The 27,977-nt window shown below is 52.4% G+C and overlaps 2 protein-coding genes across 9 annotated transcripts in view; both read left to right on the top strand.

The window, feature by feature from the left end:
• The window catches only part of ARMH3 (armadillo like helical domain containing 3), a 196,237-nt gene extending 187,803 nt beyond the window's left edge, over positions 1-8,434 (top strand). For all 3 annotated transcript variants that reach the window (XM_037497405.2, XM_037497406.2, XM_054690559.1), the window contains 2 exons: positions 3,243-3,359; positions 5,751-8,434. In XM_037497405.2, coding sequence (XP_037353302.1) covers positions 3,243-3,359; positions 5,751-5,843 — 210 coding nt within the window. In that variant the 3' untranslated portion in view covers positions 5,844-8,434. The remainder of the gene's footprint in view (positions 1-3,242; positions 3,360-5,750) is intronic.
• A 639-nt stretch (positions 8,435-9,073) lies between these two features.
• On the top strand, positions 9,074-27,886 carry KCNIP2 (potassium voltage-gated channel interacting protein 2). Of its 6 annotated transcripts, XM_054690225.1 has the most exons (10): positions 9,319-9,391; positions 22,789-22,884; positions 23,755-23,853; positions 24,492-24,616; positions 25,155-25,224; positions 25,389-25,459; positions 25,557-25,664; positions 25,834-25,938; positions 26,067-26,129; positions 26,438-27,364. In XM_054690225.1, the coding sequence occupies exons 1-10, from the start codon at positions 9,319-9,321 to the stop codon at positions 26,483-26,485; spliced, it is 858 nt and encodes a 285-aa protein (XP_054546200.1). In that variant the 3' UTR covers positions 26,486-27,364. The 6 variants fall into 6 exon arrangements, with proteins under 6 accessions (XP_037352225.1, XP_054546200.1, XP_037352220.1 ...); XM_037496323.2 differs by lacking the exons at positions 22,789-22,884; positions 23,755-23,853 and adding an exon at positions 24,938-25,036 and having other exon boundaries at positions 27,324-27,886; XM_037496326.2 differs by lacking the exons at positions 22,789-22,884; positions 23,755-23,853 and adding an exon at positions 24,938-25,036.
• Positions 27,887-27,977: the final 91 nt, after the last annotated feature.

A 27,977-nucleotide genomic window follows, 5' to 3' on the forward strand; every position in this document is an offset into this window, starting at 1 on the left:
GGAAGCATTTAGGTCCCAGACCCCTCCACTTTGTTGTTCCCTCACCTGAGACAAAATATTTCAAGGCAAATAAGAGGCATAGGATCTTTGAAACTGAAGTTAATTGTGTCCTTTACTTAAATTCCAAAGGTTATTCTTTGTGTCAAAGAAATATTTATGCACATAGGATCTTTGGGACAGTCTGAAATAGGTAGGTATTTCCTGGACTGTGATCACAGTTATATTTAGTCCTAGGAACTATCGAGGTAGCTGTGTAGCCATTGAGTGACATTTCCATGAGTTGTATGTTACTTTCAGGAACATAAAACTTTTATTCCCATATTGTTTTAAGAAGGAGTAAAAGTTCCATTTTATAGAGAGAAGGTTGAGATTCAAAGAGGTTAGGTGAGTTGTCTGAGATCAATTAGTAAGAGTAGGATTCCAGGTCTCAGTCTGTCAGGCTCTTTGTGAGGACCCAGGTTCCTCTCTACTGAGAGTCACATGTGGGGGTATAAGGATTCCTTAGAGAGTATGTGACTTACAGGCAATTCACTGACTTTGAAGCTACCATGAGCTGAGATGGTGGCCATGGTTCTTGGCAGTCAACAAGTCCAATAGCTGATAATGAAAGTGGACTTGTACTTTGGGGTTAAACTATTGTCTGTGGATTAGGGAGGCATCTCAGCCTAGGAGAGGCCTTTGGAGTTGCACGGGAGCCAGAGTATGAGACGGCAACTTAGGGTAAAAGCTAAGGCATTTAAGCACGAGGGCTCTGGGAGATTGCTCTCTGCCTAGGGCCTGCCCTTGCATGTCCTAGGTCAGTGTTGGGTATGAGGCTCTAAATGGGATATGTTCCTAAAGTCTGAAGCTACAGAAAGCAAAACCCCAGACTAGGAAAGTGCCCCTTGTGCTCTGAAGTCCTGGGACTAAGCCCTGAGCTTAGCATGTGGTCTTCTTGGGAATTTAAGAGAGGTCATAAGGGCAGGCAATGGCAGAAGCAGGGTGAAGGGCCGCTTTCCCTGGGCAAAAGAAGACGAAAGGAAGGAAGCATACAGAGCCAGGGAAGGAAGTAACAGTGGGCAAGGTCTAGACAAGAGGACGACAACTGAGGTCATGCCCTAAGTCTAGTCTGGCCTCTGGTTTCCTTCCAAGAAACTGGTAAATCAGGAACATCTGCTTTCCTCCTCTGTACAAGTAACCGAACTAAGCTGTACTAGCAAAAAACAACTTTACTGGGAAAGGAAAAATTCCTGTTCTGAGTAGTGGATAGAGATCTTGGCCCTTCTAGTCTGCCCTGGCAAGAAGAGAAAGCCCAGATAATTGAGGCAGTGTTGTCTCAGGCCTGAGGCTCTCAGGATGTAGCATCTCTTGACATGCTATACCTTCTCAGAAATTGGTTTTAGCATGGTATTTGTCTTTTGGCACCTGACACCCCTCAGGGAAAGTCATGCCTAGGTTCCTGGGTCATAGGCATTGCTGAGGCTACCCCAGAGTTCAAGGTTTGGGAAAGCATTCTTTTCTGACTGGTTCTTAGTGGCTGGTTCCATCTTGGAGGAATTTTTCCTTTTTTTTTTTTTTTAAAATTTATTTATTTATTTATGTATACAAGAACTGGGGTGTAAACCAGATGTGTGGAGGGTGAGAGTATTCACCAGAAAGAGTGGGGAGCAGAACAGGAAGATCTATTGAAATACACTGTTGAGGGGAGCAGCGGGCAAGGCAGGAGAGGTCCACTGTGCCATGTGGGTCATCTCCCTGGCCGGCCAAGGATTGAACTCCTGCTGCAGTGGCTGGCAACAGCTTGTAGCACTGTCTTTAACCCCTGAGGGAGGTCCCCTGTATTTTCCCTTTTTCTGGGCTTAAGCCACTTACTTCTGCGCCAAGACCTTGGCTGTAGATATTCCAGCCACAAGCACAGCCCACGTGCATGAGAGGGCTGGATTATTTTGTGGGTGACTGCTGTTGCTGGGTAGCAGTCCTTCTGCCACCAGAGCTGACAAATGGAATTAGAAGCAAAGAAGTCAGCCTATATGAGGATCTGTAGGGAACAGCCAGGAAAAAGGGACCTTGAAAAGCTGGGTGTCTGGAAGGTAGGAACCTGAACCTGAAACCGAGGCCAGACCTTTGCCCTAGTTGTCCCTTCCCCCCAAACTTGGGACACAGCCTTCCATGTGTTCTCCATTCCTACTCTCTCCTCAGGAATTTTTGGCAAGTATAAATGCTTGCTACCAAGTGTCTTGGCACAGACCTGAATTGGTGAAGGAAACAACCCAGAGCCACTTTTCTATCCCTCAGGAGTCTGTCCTCAGCCCTTCTGACTAGTCCTGATTATAGCATGTTCTTTTTTTCTGTTGGAGCTGAGCCTCCCTCCTCACTTGCTCATTCTTCCCAGGCTCCCTACTTTGCTAGGAGCTCTCCATGACATTATAGGCTACCCTAATTACCATAGTGAACAGTCATTCCCTCTCCTGGCCTCTCCTTTCTGCCCAGCTCACTTCTTTTAACTTGATGTAGTGCCCCTCCTACTAATAATCCTTGCCTTTGATAACATGTTCTTATAAACTAAAGTCACATCAGTGACTTTGGTAGTCTGGCTTTGGTAGTCTCACAGAGATTCAAGGTTCCTGGAGTCAGCAGAGGTCTGAATCCACCCCCATAGAAAGTTAAAGGCATGGAGGGGGCGGGGCCCCTCATCAAAACAAAAGATGAGGTTGGCTCTAGTCTAGAAACTCTTTTCTACACTCAAGGCTGGAATGCCCAAAAGTTCGATCCAGGCAATGGATAGGAAGGCTGAATTGGCATTAAGAGATGAAAACAAGTGGCAGATGGTTCTGAGGAACATCCCAGAACTGAAGAAATGTGGTTCCCAGAAAGGGAAAAGGAAGAAGATATTGGCAAAGTCATACTCAGCAACTGTGACAACCTGGCCAGAGAAAGCCAAGAACACATTATGGTATCAGGAATACTTTTGAGCTTAGACACTCACTGTTCTGTCACCTCTTCTCATGCTCCATCCCCAGAGTAAACAGCCTTGGTGGCCAAACTGGGCTGGTCAAGAATGTCAGGAAATGGAAGAAATTAGCAAGGGGTCCCAGAAACCTGAGGAATTGCTCCCTATGACCAGGCTTTTTCCTGGATGATAAGCAGTGAGCAGAGTCTCTTGGGAGTGTAGCCCCAGACTGCCAAGCCAGTGGGACAGCAGGAGGGACATGGGGGCCAGGTGACTTGCGGTTCGTATGGCCTGAGCCCTTGACCTCCCCTAGGTGCTGGAGGTGGTGCGAGCCAACTATGACACACTCACACTGAAACTGCAGGATGGCCTCGACCAGTATGAGCGCTATTCGGAACAGCACAAGGAAGCTGCCTTCTTCAAGGAGCTGGTAAGTCTGCCCACCTCCATCTCTGCCTGTGTTTCTTGGGTATCCTTTTCTAGCCACTGGGTTCTACCATGCAGGTGGCCTGTAGGGAACAACAGCAGTTTGCCAAAGGCTGATGGTATGAAACTTAAAGGTCTGCTGGGTCGGCCGTATGACTTCTCTTCCAGAACAGCCCAGGGCAGGGAGTCAGGCTCAGGGTGTTATGCCAGGCTGGTAAGGGAAAGAAGCCTGAGGTTGCAATGCTCACCTCTCCTCATCAGCCAACCGAGATGGCACTTGCTCAGCTCCAGCAGGACTAGGGTTTGATCTACGTTGCCATAGGCAGCTCTGGCTCCTTATCTTGTCCTCAGAGCAACTAATGAGAGTCAACAGCTCTTCTCCCTATGCAGTTACTTCTTGCTCAGTTCTTAACTGGCTCCTGATCTGAGGGCCTTCCCAACCTAGTGATATTGTCTTCACTCCCTACCCCTGTTCCCACTTTTCCTGCAGCCCCTATACTTGGCCAGTAAGCATTTGCTCTGCCTCCCACTCTCTCTCCCTGTCAGCATCTCCACAGAACTGGGTTCCCACTTTGATAGTCCTTTGCTGCCCAGTGCTCACAGCTATGTCAGGAAAAGCTCAACCTCCCTGTGGTCTTGCCACTCCACCTACCTGATCAGACACACACATCCTGGTGGGAGACTGAGACCAGAATACATAAGTCTCTATGCCCACTTCCCACGTCTTCAGACCTCCCCCCCCACACCCTGAGGCAGAACTTGAATCTGCCCTACTTTTACCTCCCCATGCCAAGTCTGTGGCTGGAGTTTAAGTTCATCTCTCTGTGCTAAGCACAGCCCAGCTGTGATCCTGACATTCCTAGGATTTTGAACTTCCCCAGGGTAGGGGGAACACTAGTGTGGGGAGATAGCAGAGTATTTTTATTGGGTAATTAGCAACTCTTTAAATTGATGTGGGGGGGGGGCTTCCTGGTGGCACAGCTGTTGAGCACTGGGTTGCAAAGCTGCCCGCAGCCTCTGCAGTGCCGGTTCGATCCATGGCCGCAGGGTGAGGGTCCCACATGGTGCCCAGACCTCTCCTGCCGCCCTCTGCTCTCCTCAGCAGTGTACTTCGTCAATCTGCCTGCTCTGCTCCCCATTCTGGCTCTGATGAATTCTCTCACCCTCCAGGGCTTCTGACTGTACCCAGTGCTTGTATAAATAAATAAATAAATCTTTAAAAACAAAATAGATGTGGGGGAATTACTGGGATCAAGACTTCACAAAGGACAGTGAGTTTTCAAGAGATGTAAAGGGTTTTAGAAGAGAGAGTGAGAGGGGCTGTCTGGACACTCTGACACTAACCTCTGCCTTACTCAGTTCTCCTTGTATCTGTCTCTGACACTGCAGTGAAGAGGGTCTGGTCAGGTTTGGAATTAGAGAGCTGCCCGCTGTTTGTCATGCTGCCCTTTCTTCTGCTTCCCACCTGGTGACATCATCAAGTTTCCTATAGCAAAGCAGAAATTTGAAGCCAGGTCTGTTGGACTTTGGGACTCAGGAGAGATTCTTTTTCTCTCCCACTCCCCTTTGTCTCTTATACCATTAGAACTATTTCTCATGGTGAATCTCCCTCCAGAGACTTCTGGACTCTTCTTAGAACCCACTCAGAGTAGGGAGCTTGGCCTCTGGCCCTTCTCCACAGGTCTTTTCCCTGGCTGACTCAGACAACACTTCCTGCAAAGTTCTTTCTAAGTCTGTGGGTAGAAAGCCAACGAGGTGAGCAGTGGGGTCACAGAGACACTCTAAAGTAAGGAGGCATCTTTGTGCTTTGGGAAGAGTCGTGGACTAGGAGTTAAGCAGCTGCATCTTGCTTCCAAGTCCAGCCTCACTTGCTGTGTGACCTGATTCTGGTCTTCGACTTTCTGGGCTCGTTTTCCTACTCTCTGCGCAGGCCATGGTTGCATCTCTAAACACATTCTCACCCGAGAAAGGAGATAAATAGGGAGAGTATAGACACTAGAAATGCATCTGAAGAGAGGTAGCTCTAGAGCATGAGTCCTCGGGCCTTAGTTTCTTGACCAGACCTTCTGTATGGTCAAGGCAAGGACCACGGCCTGACCTTAGCCCTCCTTCCTGTCTGCACTTCCTTCTACCTTCTCAGGTACCCAGATGTTCTTCTCACACCCACTTGAGTTTCTGTCTCTCAGCCCCTCTTTTCTTCCACTGTCATGGAACTGTTTGCTCATTTGCTTGTGTGGCTCATTTGCCTGTGGGGATGATAGCTGTTAAGGGTTCATTTCCTAAGAGAGAAACTTCTAGCATGGCTTTGTGTCTCAGGCCATCTACTGTTTTTAACCAACTATCTCCTTGTTTTCTTTCTACCTATGCCCTCTTACCTCTCCCCACCCTTTCCCAGGTTCGATCCATTAGCACCAATGTCCGGAGAAACCTGGCCTTCCACACACTCAGCCAGGAAGTCCTGCTCAAGGAGTTCTCCACTATCTCCTGAAGCTACACACATCTGAGCAGCCACTGACTGCCCTTACCCATGAGGCTCCTGAGCTGAAGGGATAGTGAGGGGAGAGGGGCTGTCCCCCAGGCTGGAGAGAACAGATCCCGAGTCCTCTCGGTGAAGCCAGCACTTCAGTGGAACTTGGACAGCAGGGGCCAGAGGGGCAAGCCAGGGATAATCTTACTTGGGGAGGGGTGGGTGGGCAGAGGGAAAGCCTTCAAGAATGAGGGACTTCCAGGGTGGCTTTCCTGGATACCCCCTCATGTTTCCAAATGAGATTACACATTGTGACTCCTGACAAATTTTCAGGAGCTGTTGATGCAAACCTTAGGGTGATGCCAGCAACCTGAGGGGCAATGGTTTTCTTAGGCTTTTGAAAACAGACTAACTCTCAGATGTAGTGGAGCTGCATTCTTTTTCCTTTGGGCATGAAGCTGAGCTAAGTTTGAAATCTTTGTCCCTTTCCCTCTCTGGCATTCTGTCCAGTCTTTAGGACCCTTAGCTCAGGCTTAGGGTAGGATAGGAATGGCGTTACCTTTTTTCTATTTTCTAAATCCAGAGCTCCTGGGAGACTAGAAACTAGAATCCATCCAATACTCTGCTGCCCGGCCACCACTTTCTGGATTTCATTCTTAGCACCAGGAGTACCTGTTAGCTTTCCCCTGCCTTCCAACCCATTAACTCACCCACACTATAGGGCTACAACCTTAACTTTTTATTTGCAGTCTGGTTAAACTGTCTTTAGAATGTGTGTGTGAAATAAACATTGACAGGTTCTCTGGAGCCCTCAGGTGCCTACTTTGCTGGTTCCCTTTCCAGCAGCTCTCCCACCTCTCTAGCTACCCCCTCCTCTGGGAGCCTCTCCTGCCTGAGCTGAGCTCCCCTCCACGTGTTCCACCCCCTCACCCGGCTGTTGTTTACATCCAGCCTGCCTGAGAATTTCCTCTGGGGAGGAATCTGTTCCTGCAGTGGTCTGGTGCCTGGGAGGGAGAGAATCTGCCAGGGGCCAGACCCCTGCCATCTGAAAGAGGCCAGGTGAGCATGGAGGAGAGGCCATTCTGTCCACCTGCATGGTGGATGAACAACAAGTAAGTCTCCTGACCTTCAGGAAGTTGGCTGTAGTTCCCGTTTCAACAACCTGCATTGGGAGTACTGCAGACTTTTCCTCCCCAACTGCTGCCTCCCTTTCTAAAGCCCTCCGGATGGCAGGGAACAGGTGGCACTGGAAGTATTTGGGAGTAAGTGCAGGCCTCCAGCAGTGGGAGCAAGTCTGGGAGCCACCCAGCTGCAATCCCACTTAGACTCATCTCTTTGGGACAACTTGCTCTCCAGGAGAACTAGAGTTCTGGCTCCAGCGCTGAGCATTGATACACTAGTTCCAGAGACTCCACCGATATGCTGCCATGTATAGGTGTAGATTTTTAAGAAATCAAGGATTTCTGATCACTAGATGGAGAGTTCAACCTGGGCGTTTAGTGTTTTTCACTGTGAGAAACCCCAGAGGAGCCAGAGCTGGTGGCAAGTTTGAAGTTATTAAAAATTGATTTGTATGGGACAGTCTTTTTAGTGTCTTTTTTTCCCCTTAATCTCTATTACCCAGAACTCATTTCTCAAAGACAGTTAAGATCATTTACCAGATACTGATCCCATCTGGCTAGAGGACCCCTGCCTGTCCTTATAGGTAGGTTCTCCTCTTGAGTCTCCTGACCCTAGTGGAAGCCAGTTTAGTCTAGAGAGTTGTAGCCTTCCCTTGTCTTCTGCTTTGGATTCCTGCCAGCCTTTCCTATGAAGTGAACAAGGGCAGGTCTAGGACATGAGGCACTAAACAGAAGATTCCCTCCATTGTAAAGGCCCACTCCTGGCCCATTTATATACCTTTCCTAAGGATTTCAGACAGGAGTTCCATCCTGTCCTAGAAATCAACCCCAAAAGAAGTTGCCCATGCTCTGTCCACACCCCAGTGTCTGAGCCAGGGTGAGACAGGAGCCAGGCATTGCTCTAAAAGACAATCCTTTCCTCAGCTGTTTGTCCCTGTCTCATGCCTGAACTCCCACCACAATTCCTGCTGGGCTAATTGAATCAAGTGGTTGGAAATTAAATCCAATTGAAGAGATTAAATGTGCAGGGGTCACTTTAACTGAAGCTTTCAGTCTCAGCAGGCCACTCCTCCAGAGGAGCCATGGATGGGCAGGCAGGACTACCTGGGACATTGTCACCATACCATCCAGAACTTCGGACACTCTGCTTCTCATGGTGGAGGGAGGAGGGGGCCCTTCTAGGCTAGGAGCCCAGAAAGCATTTTGGAGAAGGTCAGACAAGTAGGCTCAGTCATTCAGTAGCCTTCCTGGAAGCCTGACATAGCCCAGCTCTGTGTCAGCCCCTTGCCTCAGAGAAGCAGCTGATCTAATGAAAGGGAGCCTCATAAGAAGGGCATTTCTACCCACCCAGTCCTCACCTGGATTCCCAAGGCCTCAGTCACTCCCCAGATCTTCTGGAAAACAGAAGAAATCTAGGGCAGGTGAGAGAAGAGCAGGAATGTTGAAAGAAAAAAAAAATTAAAGAATAAAAGAGCAAGAAAATCTTGAGAAACAGAAAATTTCTTCCCAATTGGCCAACGTAGGTCATTAGATCAGGGAAGAAGGTACTCTGAGAGTGATTGGGACCCAGAGCCAGGGTCTTGAAGTGGGTGAGGGCTGGGGTCCCTATCAGAGAAGAGAAAATTGTAGTCCACTGGCCTGAAAGTAGCCTGTATTAGAGGCTGGGTTGACCTTTCTCTCCTTCAAGCAGGGTGAGCCCTGGGGGTGAGGGTGGGGGTGGGGGTGGACCCACAGAGACCCTTACATGGGATGGGAGCAACAGAGAAAATAGGGGCTGACATGGAGATTGACAGAACTGGAGGCTCTGAGACCTACCCCTACTGGGGCTTACGCTGGGAGGAGTGCTTGAAAATTGGGGGTGGGGTTTCCTCACTGTGAGATCCTTTCTGTCCCTACTCCCTTCTCCCTCAAGATTCGCGGCTTCTGGCTTTGGGGGTAGTGTTGCCTGAGAGTCAGTCTTCCTCCCGCACTTCCCAGCTCACCCTTTCACCGGGTGCCTCCTGCGAGCTGCAGAGAGGAGGGGGCGGGGGAGGGGAGCCAATCCCGGCAGCGCCAAAGGGGGGAGGCGGCGGTGACAGTCGCGGGGAGGGGGCGGGAGCGGAGAGGCAGCTCGGCTCTGCTCAACGCTCGGCTCTGCTCTGCCTCCAGCTCTGCACTCACCTACTGCCCTAGCCACTCGCTCCTGCCCCAGGACTCCCTGGTGGGTCCTAGACCCCAGGCCCAGACCCAGAACTCTGCCCTAGCCCGGACCCTCCCGGCCCCCAGGCCCCGCTGCATTCTACGCCGCCAGGGGGCGCCCTGTGAGCGCCCTATCTCGGCCACCTGGCGCCCCCTCCCACGGCCCCAAGCGGGACGGGAGGGGGGCGCCGGGGGCCATGCGGGGCCAGGGTCGCAAGGAGAGTTTGTCCGATTCCCGAGACTTGGATGGATCCTATGACCAGCTCACAGGTGAGTCGGTGGCTCAGGAGGGAGGGCAGAGTAACCCCCCTACACACTCCCCCTTATTCCCCTTTCTGACCCCTGCCAGGCCCTTACCCACACTCTGACCCCTTCCCAGGCACCCTGGTAACTATTCTGGGGCAAGACAGTGGGATTCAAAGCCTTGGGTCCCAGGGTGTGTGTGTGGAGGGGGGAGTGAAGGGGAGCAGGCAGGGCAGGTGGGGAGAGGCAGCAGGTGTGGGCGAGTGTGACACAAGGCTGGGAGGGTGTCTGGAGTGGGAGGTGTTACGTGTGTGAGCACCTGTCATTCTTTGTGTGTATCGGTGTGTGCACCTCCAAGAGCTGGTTGCCATGTGCCCTGAGCTTGGTGACAGCCGGGATGAGTGTGACTCTGTGTGACTGTGCAAATGTATGATCTTGTCAGATGTTTGAGGTCGTGTCTGACCCTGCCTGTACTAGTGAAGCTGTTTTGCCCATGTGTCTCTGTTCTATGTGCAGCCTATGTGCTTTGAGTGTGTGCTTCTGTATCAAGTGGCATATGGCTCCCAGACTGTAGCGGGCTTCACTTTATGGTAGTATGTCTCTTTGTGAACATCCTGGGACAAGAATTTGTTAAAGTGAGTTCTGTTGTGTTTTGTGATCTACGACTGTGTGCTATGTTAGCATTTGCTGTTGACTGTATACTTTCACATGGTAATGTCTGCAGTGGGGCTCTGTGTCTGTGACGTCTCTTGCCCTTGCTGCCTCTCTGGCTTCCTGGTGCAGAAGAGGTCTTTGGTGCATTGCACTGCTTCCCCATGTTTTCCACAAATAGCCTAGGTGGACCCAAGAATGGACTCTGGTGCCCAACTGCCCAACCTAGCTCTCAGGAGCATCTCCCAGCCTAGCTCCCTGACTCCTGAGAGAAGACTGGTTAGGACGGGGGCAGCCTCTCCCCGCCCCCCAAAAAAAAATGTGTTCAGAGGTCATTCTTACACCTGAAGTTCCTTCCATCTCCAGCAACTGTCCCCCATCCCCAGAACTTCATAAAAACCTTTTGCCTCCTCTCCAGACCCAGAGATCGAAGCTCTAGGCTAGGAAGTGCCATGTGGCCTCTCCTTATGTCCTCCCAAACCACTTTGCTGCCCAGGCAGCCTCTCTCTCCCACATTGGGGAGGTATGTGAGAGCAGTACATCTGTGCCTGTGCATATTCCTGGGTTTGGTAGGCAGATCCATGTGTTTGTGTGGGTGACTGTGTCACCTTGTGTACATTTCCATGTCCGTGTGTTTGTGTCTCTCATCATGCAGCCTACCCAAGAACTCCAACAAAGAATGGGCGGAGGGAGACCATCTCCCTTGGGTCTGGAACAAGCTGGGGAGATGGATGGAGTCCATGATCCTTGTCAACCCTGAGGAGAGTGTGGTTAATCATGGAGGTGAGAGAGAGGACTAGGTCATAAAGTGTTGAATATCCCCCCCACTCCCTGACTCTGGGGAAGTCCTAGTCCCTATACCAAGGTCCCCAGAAGGGGGAGCCCTCCCACTCTGGCAGGAGCAGATGTAGGAAAGTGCCAGATGTGCCCTGGATGAGCCTCAGAAAGACCTCAGTGAAATCCAAAGGTCCAGTTGTCTGGCTGTGCTATGGACTCCCATTCACACCACCAGCTCAGGATCCTTAAGAGTAATGAAGACCCCAGGGCCCTCATTAGCATCACATTGTCAGTGTCTGCTTCCTGCTTTTAACTGAGATTCCCCTTTAATGGGAATCTTCCCCTCCCACTTGGCTATTTGACATCAGAGATTTCAACAAAGCAGAGGTTTGGGTGAAGTTCTGAAAGTACTTGTATTGGAAAGTGGTGCAGAAATGGAAGCATGAGTTCCAGCTATGTGTGACTTTAATTCTCTGGGCCTCACTTTTCTCATCTGTAAAATGTGGAATACTATTTCCTACTTGCCTGTCTTCCTAAGAAAATGCTGACAAGTGTCGAGAATGGTGGCACGCCATCAGCATCCTCACTGTAGAGAGCTCCACACACGACTTGGGAAGTAGAAATAGTACTACCAGGAGCTCTCCTTTCGAAGGAGGTCTTTGAGCGGGCGACAAGCAAGGCTGGGAGGCCGGTGCAGTCTCGGCCCAGGTGGCGCTAAACGTTCCCTGGTCGCCGGAGCTGAAGCCCGGAGGGGAGTCGTTGTCCGCGGTGCTGAAGAGCGTGCCGGGCCGGGTGCAGGGGGACCATCCCTGTGCGGGCGGGACTCCTGAGATCCTTCTGGCAGGCGTGTTGTGCTGCTGTCATCCCAGCTCATCAAACTGTTAGGGAGGGCGCCATAAAGTTAACTGAGGGAATCCTAGGTCGCCCTCAACTGCCCACCTTCCCCACTCCCACCCCAGACTCAAAGCCAGGGAAAACTTTTTTTTTTTTAAAGATTTATTTTATTTATACAAGAACCGGGGTACAGGCCAAATGTGCAGGAGGGTGAGAGGATTCACCAGACAGAGCGGGGAGCAGAACAGGCAGACGGGCCGAAGACACTGCTGAGGGGAGCAGCGGGCGAGACAGGAGAGGTCTGCCGCGCCATGTGGGTTGCTCCGAGGCCGGCGGGGATTGAACCGGCACTGCAGAGGCTGCGGACAGCTTCACAGCACTGCGCTCAACGGCCTGCGCCACAAGGGAGGCCCAGGGAAAACTTTTTAGGGAGGAAGCACAGCTGCGCCCCACCCCAGTCCGCGTGTGCCGCGCGCTGTCTTCCCGAAGGTCAGTGATCAGCCGTGGGGCATCAGCTGTGGTGCTCTCCGAGTCAGAAACAAAGAAAGGACTGGATTCGATGCGGGGGGAGTTTGGGACTGACTAGCCCAGGCCAGAGCGCGCTTCCTCGGGCCTGGGGTCTCCGTCGCCGCGTCCCTCTGGCCGTGAACGCCGTTCCCCGGAGTGGGGCGCCCTCGTGTGGCCCAGCGGAGCCTCGCTTGCGGGTCTGATTCCGAGTGGGGATGTCACCAAATCTGGCGGCGAGGTTCGCGTGTTCCGGTTACCTGACCTCATAAATGTAGGGTTTTCGACCAAATGTAGGGATCCCAATCGGAGACGGAGGGGCTGTCTCTCCTGTAGACTTTCGCAGGAGTTCGAAGGCGTTGGCGGGTCTTGGGAGGGGGTTCTCTGGGTCTAACCTGAGACGGAGGAGTCCCCGAAAGAGGTCAGAACAGGGACTCGGGGGGAGGGGCTTCTCCTCGATGCAGTTGGCTGGCGGGAAGCCTGCGCCGCGGGAGTCTGCTCAACTCCCAGGACCAGGACAGACACACACGGACAGTCATGAAGAAAGGGATGCGGGACCAGGAAACAGGCCGCGAGGCCACATTCCTGCCTGCCGCCTCTTCTTCGCCTCTCCAGCAGCGGCCAATTCCTCCTCCTCGCTTCTGCTCTCCCAGGAGTCCAGAAGTATGGAAGTGTGGGGAGTTGCCATGACAACTATGGCCCCTCATCCTTTCAATCTCTGTGCCAAAATGGGAGGAGGCGAGAAGGAGGGGCTGAAGAGCGACAATGAAAGATCAGGTTCATTCCTCCTGCGGCTCCTTTTTCAAAACCTCTATGTGTCCCTTTTCCCCGCCAGGAATCCAGAAAACATTCCCAGAGAGGGTTGTGGGGAGAGTGCGTGCCTCTCCTGGCCCTGCCCGCCCCAATCTGAACTTTAGGGACTGGCGCGACAGATGATGGAGTCAGGGTGAGTTCCCTGGAGCGGCCGGAAGGAGACCCGGGAGAGAAAGAGGCTCGGCCCTGCCAGTCCGGCCCTCCCGCGCCGCCCACGCAGGGCCACTGGGTGGGGGCGGAGATGCGAGCGCCCCAAGCCTTGGGGGTGGAGCTTGGCCACTGTGCTCTCTGCCGAGCCATGAACCGATGCCCGGGCAGGTGCCGGAGCCCGCTGGGGCAGGCAGCGCGATCCCTCTATCAGCTGGTGACTGGGTCGCTGTCGCCAGGTATGAGGAAGGGAGGGAGGGGCAGGACCCCTCAAAAGTGAGCAAAGTGGAATAGGAGACTTAGAGAGGTGGGGAGGGAAAGGATCCCTCACAGAAATGGAGGGAGCAGGATCACTCCAATGATAAGGTTTAAAGGGTTCGACCCCGCAGAGATGGAGCTAGGTGATAGGGCCACTTACAGGGAAGGTGGAGGAGATAGGGGTCGTCAAAGAAGAAAGGAGAGGGGGCATCATGGTCCCTGACAAGGATGGAGAAGGGGGGCAGGGCTTCTCACTGAGAGCAGAGGGGGCCTCCTGCAGGTGGGTGAGAGACAAAGCCCCTTACAGGGAGGAAAGGTGGCAGCTTGCAGCAGACCAGGGAAAAGGCACGGGCTTTTACCAAATTGCTTAGGTTAAGGGGGCCCTAAGATCCCCGGAATCATTGTCCAGAAGGAAAAAACTCTGAGGTGGGACCAGACCGACAAGAACTCGCTAGTGAGTTCATGCGTGATGAGATGGACAAACTTGCGTGACATAGGATTGCATGTCACCGTTCTGTCTGGCTCTGGAATATACAGTGCCGGGGTTGCGCATCACTAGGCTGTGATCTCTGGGGTGGGCATTTCTGTGACACTGTGACTGCATGTGCCCGAAGTTCTATGCTTTAGTGTTGGGTTGGGGGTTCCTGAGTGGCTCTAAATTAGTTGTGTAGCCTTCACAAGGTTGTACCTTGGTGTGGGATTTGTGGAATTTCTGACATGTAGTTTGAGTACTATATCGTGGCACTGCTGAGACTGGCATGCAACTCCACTTGGGTTTCCTTTGGGTGTCCTAATCGGGGCCAGGAGAGCCCCACATCCTCTCCCACTTGGCCTAGGGAGACCAAAACAACTTGGTTCATGGCATTCTGGGATCTGTAGTTCTCTGGCTCGTTCCATGATATCTTCTTGAGCCCCCTGGAGTGTTAGCAGGGCCTGTGGCCTCTTTTTCCCATGTGCTCCCCAGAAGGAGAGGAGATGGAGGGTGAGCCAGAGCCTTGCTTGGGGAGCATGCATTCCCCCAAGCCCCCTGCTTGGGCCTGTCTCCAGTGACAGATGGCTGGAGCCAGGCAGAGCCAACTCTCAATCACAGCAGGCAAGACTTCCAGGCCCCAAAATAGCCCCAAGGCCTAGGGAGGTCATTAATCACCTGATGCAGCTGGGGGCTGCTGTGTCTTCTGGTCTGGCTGGAGATGGAGTGGAACTGGAGGAACTGCGAGCGAGGGTCTGGAGTCTTCACTGGCTGGGTAACAGTGGGCCAATGGGAAAGTAGAACAAGTGGCATAGGGTGGGTCTCCCCACCAGTCAGTGTTACTCCCCATTTTATCTGCGTAAGGCTAAATGACTGCATGATAGGAGTATCTCTGTGGTGAGATTTGAGTCACCTGGGGAGGGCTCACTTAATGCTTCAAGATAGTTTTCTCTTGAACCCTCACTCTGCCTGAAGTGCACCATTGAGACATCAGTCCTTTAAATGGATAGCTAAGTGGCACTGGGATGCTAGAAGGAAAGACCTGGTCAAGTTTCTCACAGGGCCCTGAAATTTGAGAGTTATCTGGGTAGTGAGAAAGGGAAGCCTGAAAAACAACTGGCTCTTTCATTTCTGACAGGCCGTCACACCAGAGATATATTTGATTGAGGACCTGAGTCCCTGGGAGGCTGGGTCAAGGTCACGGAAGGCTGGGGATGGAGGTGAGAGAGGAAAGAGGAGGGTTCAGGGACTGGACAACTGGCTGCAAGCCTATGAATCAGGAGCAGAGTGCAAGGAGGGGCTGCAAGCCTGCCTCTTTCAACCTCAATAACCTAGCCTGGCATTCAAATCCCCATGGAATCTGACCCTCGGGTCTTATCACTCACCACTTCCTTAATGTGAATTAAGCTACAGTCACCCAGGATTCCTCAACACCCCTACATACACTGAGGAGACAGCCTGAAGAAATTGACAGATCATTGCTTCTGTTGTCTTGATGCATCCTTTATCCTCTGTGTTACCTTGGGAAAGTCACTTCTCTGAGCCTGTTTCCTCAGCTGCACCCTCACCATGTCAACTATGAAAACAGGAATATAAACCCTTCCTTTCAGGTTTATTATGAGGACCAAGTGAGATAATTTATATAAAGTATCCAGGACACAAAATGTACTCAATATATGTTGATCCCTTTGTCAAAGTGGACTGTTGATATTTTAGCCATCTTTTAATAACTAGCTCAAAAGTTACTCTCGCCAGGTTTGTCCTAGCCTCCCAGTTAGAGAGCTTTTATTAGCATTCATGTCATGGCCTACTTAGAACAGTTCCTACCTTGTAGTAGGCACACAACAAATATTTTTTGATGTCTTATAGTTCTCTCAGAGGGCTGTTTCTCCCCGCCCAGTTAGGAACTAGAATCCCGTTCGATACACCTTCGTTTCACAGGAACCCCCTGTGCCTGGCATTCAATTGGTATAGGTTCAATTTGTAATCTTTGCCCTCTAGGAGCTTAGAATCTAGTTGAGGAAAAATAACTGATCTGGAAAGACCTGGCTTCAAATCTGCATCATTTCCTCTTAGCTAGATGAACTTAAGCAATTCCTTTGCCTCTCTGCACCTTCTTTACCGCATCGCTGAAATGGGTACAATGCTGTTCACTCTGCCTTCCTTCTGGGATTGTCTTGCCATCAAGATAACAATGTGGAATTGTGTGTGTGTGTGTGTGTGTGTGTGTGTGTTTTAATTTTATTTTTGCGTATAAGAACTGGGCTGTAGGCCAGAGGTGCGGAGTGGTAAGAAGATTCACCAGAGACAGTGTGGGGAACAGAACAATGTAATGAAATACGCTGCTGAGGGGAGCAGCAGGCGAGACAGGGAGGTCTGCTGCGCCATGTGGGTAGCTCCCTTGTAGGGAACAGGCCAGGATCAGGCTACAGTGGAGATAGTGATGAGACCTAACCCCAAGGCCACCAGGGAGGCCCCTCAATGTGGAATTACTAAGAGCTCTAGAAATGTGGCAGGGAGGTAGGAAGGGGGGTATGTTAACAATAATTTTAACAAACACTTTAGCAGTTATTATTGTGTCAGGAGTTAGTCCACCAGATTTCCATATATTTACTACTCCCAGCAACCTTGAGCTGGGAAACTAAGGCACATAGAGGTTAAGAACTTGCCCAGGTAGGGGCCTCCCTGGTGGTTCAAGGGGTTAAGACACAGCACTCTGAAGCTATCCACAGACACTGCAGCACGAGTTCAATGCCTCTGGCCAGGGAGCTAACCCACAAGGCGCAGCAGACCTCTCCTGTCTCGCCAGTTGCTCCCCTTAGCAGTGTATTTCAGTCACTCCTTCTGTTCTATTCCCCTCTCTGTCTCTGGTGAATCCTCTCACCCCCCAAACCTCTGGCCTGTACCCTGGTTCTTATATGCATAAATAAATAAATCTTAAAAAAAAAAAAAGAATTTGCCCAGTTAAATGCAAGTGGCAAGCTGGGATTTGAACCCAGGGAAACTGGCACCCTGCCCCATGCTGTTTATTACCTATCTCCTTTTACTGTTATCATTAATAACACTACGGAACAAGGTGCTGAGTTTTGAGGGCCTAACAGTGAGTTCAGTAGAAATTCAGCAGTCAGGGGGCCTCCCCGGTGGCGCAGCGGTTGAGCGCTGGGTTGCGAAGCTGCCCGCGGCCTCTGCAGCGCCGGTTAGATCCCTAGCTGCTCCCCGGCCACCAGAGGAGGGTCCCACATGGCGCGCAGACCTCTCCTGCCGCCCGCTGCTCCCCTCAGCAGTGTACTTCAGTCCTTCTGCCTGCTCTGCTCCCTGCTCTGGCTCTGGTGAATTCTCTCACCCTCCCGCGCTTCTGACTGTACCCAGTGCTTGTATAAACAAACAAATAAATAAATACATGGAAAAAAAAAAAAAAAAGAAATTCAGCAGTCAGGAGACCACTGTTGGCTGGAGGTTTTGAAAGGAAGGGAATTAAAGCTGCCTCTAAAGAATAGATAGTAACTAGACTAGAAAGAGAGCAGAAGGGAGAGCATGTCAGGCAGAGAATGGCAAGAGCAAAGGCACAGAGAGAGCACCGAGTTTGGTGTATTTGGGGAACAGTGAGGAGGCCATATTGACTGGGGGAAAAAGAATCTGCTGATGGCGGTAGGGGCAAGGATGTTAAATGGCACATTTGGAATTTGGATGGGGAGATCCTCGCTGGTTTCATCTGTAAATCTGTAACCTCTAAGATGTGAGAAACCAAAAACGGTCCTTGAATTGACCTTTTCCTGGGATGGGTAGAGGGGCAAGCAGAGGGTGAAGCCTGCCTGAGACAAACCACTCCCCAGCTCACTCCTTTCCAGCCTTGCCTGGGTAAGGGCACGGTGGGGCTGGGTGTTGACGGGAGAGGAAAGGGGTAAGATCTAGTGTGATGTGGACGACTGACCCCTGGCGGTGACTCTGTAGAACTGCAGGTCAGTGAACTTCACATGGTGCTTTTCAGCACTGGGGCACCCTGATCGCCACGCCACAGTTGTCACTGAGACATCATCCCAGAACTGGACAAAGGGGGAAGGCTTCCTCCAGGGACAGTCCCCCTACACTGGGCCTCGTGGGTGGGCAAGCTGTCTAAAAGAACCAGTATAGTGTGGTGGTTTCAAGCGAAGGTTCAGAGTCAGACGGAGTTCAGTTGAGTTTCTGATCTTAGAGATTTGCTTTACCACCTTTTGCCTTAGTTCTACCGCATGCAATGTGGGAATAACAGACCTTCTTTCATAGATTTGTTGTGAAAATTCAATGTGATGTCTGTAAGCACATGGCACAAAATCTAGCACAGTGAGTGCTCAGTCAACAGTAGGCAGCAGTGGCAGAAACTCAGAGGCCAACATCTTCTGGCTCCCTGGTTCTGCAGGTCTTTCCCCACCACCTCCCCCACCCCCACAGCACGCACACACCCCTCCAGGAAGGAGCCGGGAAGAAGGGGGAGGGGCTCCAAGAATGCTCTAGCTGGGTAGTGGGTGGGTGGTTCCCCTGGAGGGTTCAGATTTCTCCCCTACTCTGGGCTGCTCCATCAGCTCTATAAAGGTTCCCAAGGAGCTGGCAGACTTTGACAGCTCCTGGGTGAAGTGTCCGCCAGGAGGAAGGAAAAGTATAGTCCCTCCTCCTCCCAGGCACTTGAGGCTCTAGGTCCCAAAGCATCTATAATAATACCCTCCCCCCTAGGGTGGTGATTGGGCCAAGCAGCCTTTTTCCTCAGGCTAATCCTCCCTCCCTTGGGCCTCAGTTTCCCTGTCTGTGGCCTGCGGGAGGGGAGTGCTTCCTGCCTCTCAGTCTCCATGGTAACCACAATCGATACTGTGGTGTCCTCCTGCAGGGAGAGGTCACTGCTTCTCCTCCAGCCCCCCCACCCCCCTTCTCATACAATTCATGCAGTTACAGCTGCACAACCATAGACCCAGACTTCTAATTATAGGACACATTCATACTACCCATCTTCAGACCCATGCCCTACAACGCCGCTAAAATACAGGTACCTTACACCTCATATACACTCAGAAATACTCCAGAACACATATATACATAGACACTCAGTTCACATACCCATAAATACAAGACACATGCATAAGAGGAGACACACATACTCTCCATACAGACAAACACAGGAACACACGCTGGAAGCACCCAGCCACACACCTGACATGTTCTGACCTGTACATCTGCTGCTATATATGTGCAGATCATGGCTTCTCACACTTACACACTACCCTTCTCTGCCTTCTCCCTAAGCAGGCTCCTCCCTCTCTCCCCTCCCTTTGGTAGAGTAGCCACAGGACCAGAGGTTGGGGGGGCAGTTACAGAGGCAGATCACAGCTTCCCTCTTCTTCCTGTCCTGTCCGGGCCCATATCCTTTGTGCCAAATGCTCCTGAGGAGGTGCCAGTCCTTAGACTAAGGTGGCCCTGTAAAGAGGAAGAGGCTGTGGCTGGAAGGTGTGTGGGGCAGAGGCGGGGTGAGGGAGGGGAGAGGGAGGATCCAGGGAGGGACTGGGGAAAGGGAGGCTGCAGTCCATCCTACTGCGACTGGGGAGCCTGAGGGGAAGGTGGAGTGAGGAGGGCAGGTGGGCTGGTTAGCCTCAGCAGGGGGCCATGCCCCCAGCTCACCATGAACCTGGAAGGGCTGGAGATGGTCGCTGTGCTCGTGGTCCTCGCTTTGTTTGTCAAGGTCCTGGAGCAGTTTGGCCTCTTTGAGCCTGTCTCCTTGGAAGGTAACCCAGTGTCTGGCATGTCAGGGCTGCTGGCTGGCAGGACAGCCACCTGAAGTGTTGGGGTGGGGGTTACTCTGCCTCTTTGACAGGGAGCAGAGTGATGGGATAGGGCATGTGAGAGGTGAGCAGGGTGCTTGGGGAACAGGATGTGTGGGAGAGGTAAAGAAGTGGACTGGAGGGCTGGATCTGGGGGAGGTGGAGGGAACATGGGGTATTATTGGCTGTCTGAAGAGAGAGAGCCAGGGACTGACGGAGTATTTGGGGAGGTGATGAGGGTGCAGCATAGAAGGACTGAGGTATGGAGATGAGGGGACAGGAGAGGTCTGGGGGGACATGATGAAAGTTCTATAGATAAGCAAAGAAGGAAGTTGCAGGGATTGTGGGAAGACATCAGACTTCTGGGGAGTCCCTTTTGGGTCCAGGGACCCACAATAGTCTGAAGATGTGTGTGACTCTCCACACCTTCATCCTTGTGTGACACAGTGTGTGAGATACAGGGGATGTGACTGTTCGTGTGTGAGAAAGGACAAAGAGTGTGACCATGTGAGCCTGTGTATGTGTTAGAATGACAGGGTGTATGACTTTGTGGCATGCTGTGACTGTGCCTGAGGAGGGCTGGCTGTATGGCTGAACCTCTTTGGGTATCTACTGTGTGTGCAGCTGTTCTTGGAGTGCCCTGAGTATATACCAGCTCTATACTCAGGGCTTAGGTTGGGGTGGCTTCTGGGGTCAGGACTGGGAACAAGTTGTATCTTGAATGAGATACAACTAGATCAGCTCAGGAGAGAGGGTGAGGGATGGATCAGATCAGCGCCCCTGCTTCCCAAGCCCCCTGCCTCTCCCACTTCTTCCCAGGATCCAAGAACAGAATGGGTTCTAGGACCTAGACATAGAGAGTGGGAAGTCAACTCTCCACCTCAACCCAAAGCCAAGTGGGGAGAGTGATGCTGGAGCTAGAGTGGGGAGCATGTTCTGCCGTCTTCCTCTTCCACACAAACAACTATGCAGCTCCATCGCTTGGCCTTCCCCAGTTCCACCAAGGACAGGGAATCTGACAAGAACCAGGGTAGGACACTGCAGGGTAGACTCCCTGGGGAACTGAAAAGGTGTGAAGGGAGCTGGGGACAGGGGAAGGTGCCTGAACTGCCTAGTACTCAACAAGAGCAGACAACTCCTAGCCCATCCCACAGCCTCTGCTGCATTTATTGGCGTGATGTGGGAGCAGGCATTGCTCTAGATGAACTGGGAGGCTGGACTGAGCTTGTTTTCATCCAGTCCCTAAACGGTAGGCTCTAACTTGTCATACCAATTGGACTATTTGGTGGGAAAAGGGTTGATCCAGAAAACCCAAGCAACCTGAAAAATGAAGGCAACCCCTTTCTCTTCCTACCTGGGAGAAGCCTAGAGATAGAATCCCAGAGCAGGATGCCTGGGGCCAGGTGGTGAGGAGGATATGTGAAGCAGGGTAAGCTGGGGGAGGCTTGTGGAGTCGCCACCCCCCCCCCCAGTTCCATAGCAGCAGTGACTACACCACCAGAGGCCCCAGGCACAATCCGGCTTTAAGAAACCAAAGTCTAAACTAATGGAGGCCTGGGCAGGAGGCCAGTCCATCATCATCGATCTCCACCAGGCCTACTGCCTCCCTCCCCCTCTCCCTACTTCTGGTGAGCATGTAAGGGAGGGGAGGTGGAGACAGTAGTGGGGAGGGGGGAAGCTATGACTTAAAGCAGTTATCTCCTGGGAGCAGTACCTTGTCCTGAGGCTGGGTACTGGCTTGGGAGGGCAGGGCCTTTCTGGAGGTGATCTGTGGGGGGCAGCCACAAGACATAGACACATACATAGGAACTTGGAGGGAGGATCCTGGGGCGCAGGTAGAACTGTAGGATCCTGTACAAATAAGGGGAAGGTCGTGGAATTGTGATCAGTGATCTCTGAATAGCCCCACATTACATCAAATATTCATCTCCAGGCTCTGTTATTGTCTCAAAGTTTGCTGTTGTTTACCTTCAAAGAGGAAGCCCTATTGGAAAGGGCTGGGAAGGACCACACTTTTAGGGTGGATGAATTAGCTGAGGAAGAACATGTTCCTCTGGCAGGAAGATTCTAGGTGACTTGGGTGAAGGTTTATAGGAAAGAAAGGTGGGTATCCCCAGGAAAAATAAGGGTCTTGTGGATGAAGTGCAGTCTTCAATATCTGGGTGCCAAGGGGACCAGGGCCGCAATATGGGTGTCATGGTGACCTTGATATGTGTTGTGTTATTTTTTTTAAAGAGTTATTTATTTATGCATACAAGAGCTGGGGTACAGTCCGGAGGTGCAGGGAGCGAGAGGATTCACCAGAGACAGAGTGGGGAACAGAACAGGAAGACTGACTGAAACACACTGCTGAGGGGAGCTGTGGGCGTGACAGGAGAGGTCTGCTGCACCATGTGGGTTGCTCCCTGGCCGGCCAGGGGATCAAACTCATGCTGCAGAGGCTGAGGATTGCTTCATAGTGCTGTGCTTAACCCCTTGCACCACCAGGGAGACCCCTGTGTTGTATTATTATAAGGCCATAGTGTGTCATAGTGTACTTAACACACATGTCATGATGTCCCAGGGTCTTTGTTTATGTGTGGCTGGATCATGCAGTGTGTAAGGATGACCTGTATTTCCCCATATGTGTCATGTTTCTCCTAGTTCACATTTCTCCTAGGTCACACATGTGGGCTCACATGCATGTGTTGGGGTCTGCTCATTAGGCCATCGTGTTTAAGTGAATTGCTAGGTATCAAGATGTCACTGCATGGCATCTATCATCTGTGATTTATCATTCCACGTGTCACTGTTCACCTCTTGCTCTGTGTGTGTGTGTGTGTGTGTGGTGAGAGAGAGAGAGCAGGGTTCCTACAGAGGCAATCCTTGGGTTGGACCCCTCCTGCAGAATTTCTAGCATAGCACTGGAGCCAAGGGCACTAGGTCAACAGACCAGTGCCACCCCCCTCTTCCCCTCGCACCTCACTGTCCCCAGCCGTGTCCCATTATAGCAAGGTGCCTTGGCGGATGTTTCATGCCTGTGAAACCCACTGGGCTCATCCCCAGCTACCCTGCCGTTCCCCCTCTCCAGTCCTTCCCCCACTCCACTCCAGCCCCAGCCGGGTTTATTTGTGACTGGTGGGGAGGGGACAGGGAATGGAGGGACAGTGGGGGTTAATGTGCCCTCCTGGGGTCTTCTCTCTTCCCAGGCCACCCTCCAGGGCCCACTAAAAAAGCGCTGAAGCAGCGGTTCCTCAAGCTGCTGCCTTGCTGCGGGCCCCAAGCCCTGCCCTCAGTCAGTGAAAGCAAGTGCCTCTACTGTGCTTCCGGGGGCGGGGCCGTGTGTGTGTGTGTGTGTGTTCGTCTGTGTGTGCGCCCAGTGTGGTGTGTGTGTGTGTGTGTTCGTCTGTGTGTGCGCCCAGTGTGAAAGAGGCGGCCCTGCTCAGGTTGTGGGCGTGGCCACCGTGGGGTGAGCGCTGATTGGGCGGGCTTGGGGGCGTGGCTACGGAGCGCACAAAGCCTGCGCGTGTGGGCGTGGTGAGTGGGGGCGGGGCCCGAGCATCCGCGCCGCAGGTGCGCCAACCAGGCGGAGCCCGCTCGCTTGAACTACCTGTGTGGGCGCGCTGAGTCGAAGCGCGTGTGCGCGTGTGCGCGTGTGGGACCAGGCGGCGTGCGGGTCTGTGCGTGGCTCGGCTGGGTTAGTGTCTGCACTGCGTGGCGTCCCGCACCGCCCCCGGCTGTGTGTTGGCCTGGAGATGTGTGTTGTCCCCGCCCCGACTGGGCGGCTGCGGGTGTGGAGGACAGAGCCTGCCTGCCTCCGGACGCTGGGACATTTGGGTTCGCTCGTCTGAGCCTGGTCCCCGTTGAGTGGCCTCGCTTGTCTCTAGGTCTGTGTCCTGGTTGGGCCTAGCCCATTGCTAGCATCATACTGTTCTTTGCAAGCTACAAAGGCCCGTCCGGTAGCTGCTGGAGTGTCGTTGCGATTGCGCCCCACGGGGTGTCGGTTCGGCAAGGGCAGGAGTGAGTCCCGCCAACACGTGTGCGTGGGGTCCATGTCGTGTGTCAGTGCTCGTCCGTTCCGTGTGCCTTTGCCCGCGGGGCCGGGGTATGTGTATTGTAACACGCAGGTCTGTGAGATTTGCCGTGAGTGTGAGGGGCGAGGTGTGTGTCTGCAGTTGGCCGCGTCTTCCGCTTTCTCGGTGACAGTTCACTCCCTTCAGCATTAGCCGCCCCAGCCTCCCTCCGCCCCCACAGACCCCGCCCGCTGGACCCAGGTGACTTACTCTCCTGGTGGGGGCGGGGGGAGCTTCTCGAGCGTGGTGGGGGCACTTGCCTGGGGACTGGATGTTGGGGGCTGGGCGGCACCGAGGTGGGGCGGGGCGGGAGGGGTGGATGGGGGCTGGATGTGGCTTGGCCGGCGCTGGGCGGGGCATGGCTTGGGCATGGCTGGATGGGCGGGCCTGGGCTGCAGGGAAGGAGGTGGGCGGGGCGAGGCCGGGGCTGGGCTCTGGACAGATCTGAGTCGGTCTGCGGAAGGTCAGAGCTCAGACATTCCCTCTACAGTCTACTTTAATTGTCCTTCCTTTTCTGGGCTGATGGGGTCGGGGCCTTCCGCTCGAACCAGGGATCAAGGACCCTGGGGCCAGCGCCAATTCGGACCCTGGCTCTGGGACCACGCTTGGCCTTGGGTCTGCCAACTGATAAGACCTTGAAGCTGACCAGCATTTTCTCTCCTTGCCTTGATGTCCTTGGCTCAGGGCCCAGGGAACTGACAAGATACTCTTCTTAGTTGGAGATGAGGGAAGGGATGGGTGGGAAGATGAACGGGTAGGTGACTTAGAAGGGGTGTGGGGGTCGGGCCTGAGGGTCGGCTGTCCCCCCTCCCTTGCTCCCTTCACCCCCATCCCAACAGACAGCGTGGAGGATGAATTTGAACTGTCCACCGTATGTCACCGGCCCGAGGGTCTGGAGCAGTTGCAGGAGCAAACTAAGTTCACACGCAAAGAGTTGCAGGTCCTGTACAGGGGCTTCAAAAACGTGAGTGTGTACGAGTGTTCTGGAATCTGAATGCTAAGGGAGGCCAAACGGGGTGGGGCAGGAGGGGCGGGCCCTAACTGGGACTTTTATTCGGAAAGGATGGACTGGAAGTTTTGAGGAGAGGGGCGGAAAGAAGGGTCCCTAGCCTGAACTTGTAGGGTGGACCATTTGGAAGTGGCAGAAGCTATGGACAGGCCAGTTAGCTTGGTGTACTTTTTTTTTTTTTAATTTATTTATTTTTATTTTATTTTTATATTCCCCATACAATTGCAACCCCCTTATTTTGACCCCAATCCCTCCTTTCCCCGCCCCCACCCCCAGTTTGGTGTACTTTTAGGGAGAAATCTTGCCTCCCATTTAGAAGAGCTACGTGATGAGCCTCCAGGAGACGTGAAGATTTCCCTCTCTGGGAGTCTCAGGGCAAGAAGTTGTGTGTGTGTGTGTGTGTGTGTGTGTGTGTGTGTGTGTGTAGTGGGTGGGTGACTGGAAGGGGAATTTGTCTCTGCCTTCAGTCGGGTTCTCTCCCCACTCCCTCCAGGAATGTCCCAGTGGAATTGTCAATGAGGAGAACTTCAAGCAGATTTATTCCCAGTTCTTTCCTCAAGGAGGTGAGGGGTCAAGGAGAAAGCAGCTGTTCATCTCTAGGCTGAATGGGGGAGAAGGTTCTGGTGGGGCCAGGAATGCCAAGTGATAAGAGGGATTTGGGGAGTGCCAGGGAGGTGTGAAGCCCTCTCCTGCCTGGAAGCCAGGCTTATCAATGTTTGTCCTATAGATTCCAGCACATATGCCACTTTCCTCTTCAATGCCTTTGACACCAACCATGATGGCTCAGTCAGCTTTGAGGTGAGCTGGAGAAGTGGGCTAGGCTTTACAAAACAAATCCAGAGTGGGGGCTGGGTGAAGGGTATCTGACACAGCGTCCCCTAACCCTCCTTCCCAGGACTTTGTGGCTGGTTTGTCAGTGATTCTTCGGGGAACTATAGATGACAGGCTGAACTGGGCCTTCAACCTGTATGACCTCAACAAGGATGGCTGCATCACCAAGGAGGTGTGGAGCAACTGAAGAGCCCGAGGGGCTGCATGTGTGTGGGGAGGTGCAAAGGGCCTCAGGAAGGAAATGACCCACATATGCCTCACCAGGAGGAGTAAGTTCTACCCTAGGCCCTAGGCCTCCTGGTTTGGAGATTGGAGGCTCTTCTTCTCTCTTGGTCTAACAGGAAATGCTTGATATCATGAAGTCCATTTATGACATGATGGGCAAGTATACATATCCTGCGCTCCGGGAGGAGGCCCCAAGGGAACACGTGGAGAGCTTCTTTCAGGTGCCTGGACTGGGTGGGTCCTGGAGTAAGGGAATGAGGCAAGGTTTCAGCAAAGAACTTACACAAGTTCTGCTTGCCTCTCTCTTGCCATTCCCTCCTATTCTCCCTACCTAACTATCTTTTTGCAGAAGATGGACAGGAACAAGGATGGCGTGGTGACCATTGAGGAATTCATTGAGTCATGTCAAAAGGTATAGGCTCCTGCCCTTCTCATTTGCCTGGTCCCGACTCAGGCCTCATTCAGTAATGTAGGAGAAGGCTTCCTTGGGCAGAGCACCACCTTACAACACCTGCCTTCTTCCCCCTATTTCCCAGTCCTATTCCTTCACAACTTGGAGAACCATGTCCCTTCCCTAACTCAGGTCTCTGGGTGTCTCCCTCTTCTCGGCCTTACTGTGTCATGAATGTCACTATTTCTGACCTGGTGTTGTCCTCCCTGTTTCTGACAAGTTCTTTTCCTTTCTCTCTCCAATCTGCCTCTCTCACACCATGGCTGCAGGATGAGAACATCATGAGGTCCATGCAACTCTTTGACAATGTCATCTAGCTCCCCAGGAGAGGGGGTCAGTTGTCCTGGGGGGGGGGCTCATGCTCTAGTCCTAGTCTTGGTGGACCTCACCCTTCTCTTCCCAGGTCTGTCCTCATTTTAGCCCTGCCCTGGGGGCTGTAGGGATCCAAGAGCCTGGGGATTCAGTGGTCCAGATTGCTGGAGCAGAATGGGCCAGGAGTGGGCAGAGTATATCTGTAGGGTATTCCCAACTCCCAGCAGGTCCCACCTCTTTCCTGCCTAATACTCAGTGTTGAGGGTGCCTCTGCTATAGAAATTGAGTGGTTCTCCACCTCCCAACCCCACTCTAGAACCACAACAATAGACACAATGTCTCCTGCTATGGTGCTTTCCCTATCCCTGAGTCCCATAAACATTTCCCCTAAGACTCCTTTCTCAAAGAGGATGCTCTGTTCTTGGCACTGACTGACCTTTTTAACTAACCTTTGAGATACCTGTAGGAGGAATGTAGAGGGAGGAATCTTGGGCCTGAACCAGTGGTTAGGTCCTAGGAGGTGGCTGGAGTTGAGCAGAAATCCTGGCGATTATCAGTGAGAGCTCAGGCATGCCAGGGTGAAGTTCTGAGTCCCACAGGTCTGCCACCCCAAGCCATTAGAATAAGAGTTGCCAGGTTCTTCAGAAGACATAGTACCCCAAGAGAGCCTGAGATCCTGGTGTCTGGCTCATCCCTAGAATTTTTTCCTCTCCTTTTCTGTTTATGTGTGATAGTGGCAGCAGGGGAAAGTGGGTGGGAGATATCCTGGCTGATACCTGCCAAAATTCCAGCCTACCTTACTGGACAACTACAACTTGAGTTTTCATTTACCATTTCCTCTAGACTTGGAGGCATGAAGTAATTCAGGGACCACCCAGTGGATGCCTTAGAAGAAAAGGGAAGAGGGAGGGAGGCACAGCATCTGAACCCAGCATGGGGGCATTCATTAGAATCTTGGGAGAACCCAGGCTCTATTCCAACTCCCCATATAACCTCGGTTTCCACCTAGGGTCTCCTCTTGCTCTATTCACTTTACCCAGAGATGCCCCTGAGCATACCTAGAAGGCAGGGACCATAGAACCCAGGTCCCACCTTATTGTCAGCACTCCTGCCATGCTGCCACTCTTAATATACCTGCTTGTCCCATTTAGCTCATTCTTTCAGTCTGCCAGGATCTGAGGGGTAGGGCCCCCAGGGAGTCCCTTTCCTATCAGAACACTGTTGACTGCTTTGCATTTTTGATTCCTCTGTATATTTTGTAAAAGAAGAAATACAACAGATCCAATAAAACACAATGGCTATGCACGGGCTGCTGTCTCTGCCTTTTTGTCTGTCCCACTCCATCACATACCCCTAACATGTACACCTGCAGCCTTTTAGTCCCCAAAGAAAATGTTTCTCTCTCCCATAAAATGGACAACCCTCAAAAGGAGATTGAGACACAGGTATTGGAAGTGTTGAAAACCCACCTGACCTCAGCGAGGCTGTCATGTGAAT

The sequence above is a fragment of the Talpa occidentalis genome, unplaced genomic scaffold (genome assembly GCF_014898055.3).
Source record: "Talpa occidentalis isolate TD23 unplaced genomic scaffold, MPIMG_talOcc4v2.1 talOcc4.8, whole genome shotgun sequence".
Lineage (NCBI taxonomy): Eukaryota > Metazoa > Chordata > Mammalia > Eulipotyphla > Talpidae > Talpa > Talpa occidentalis.

Excerpts from the sequence above, each read along its gene's own strand:
- KCNIP2 (XM_037496323.2), top strand. The coding sequence starts at position 9,319 with ATGCGGGGCCAGGGTCGCAAGGAGAGTTTGTCCGATTCCCGAGACTTG. Across the intron at positions 9,392-24,491 it reads ATCCTATGACCAGCTCACAG|ACAGCGTGGAGGATGAATTT; the intron begins GTGAGTCGGTGG and ends CCATCCCAACAG. Across the intron at positions 25,460-25,556 it reads ATGGCTCAGTCAGCTTTGAG|GACTTTGTGGCTGGTTTGTC; the intron begins GTGAGCTGGAGA and ends CCTCCTTCCCAG.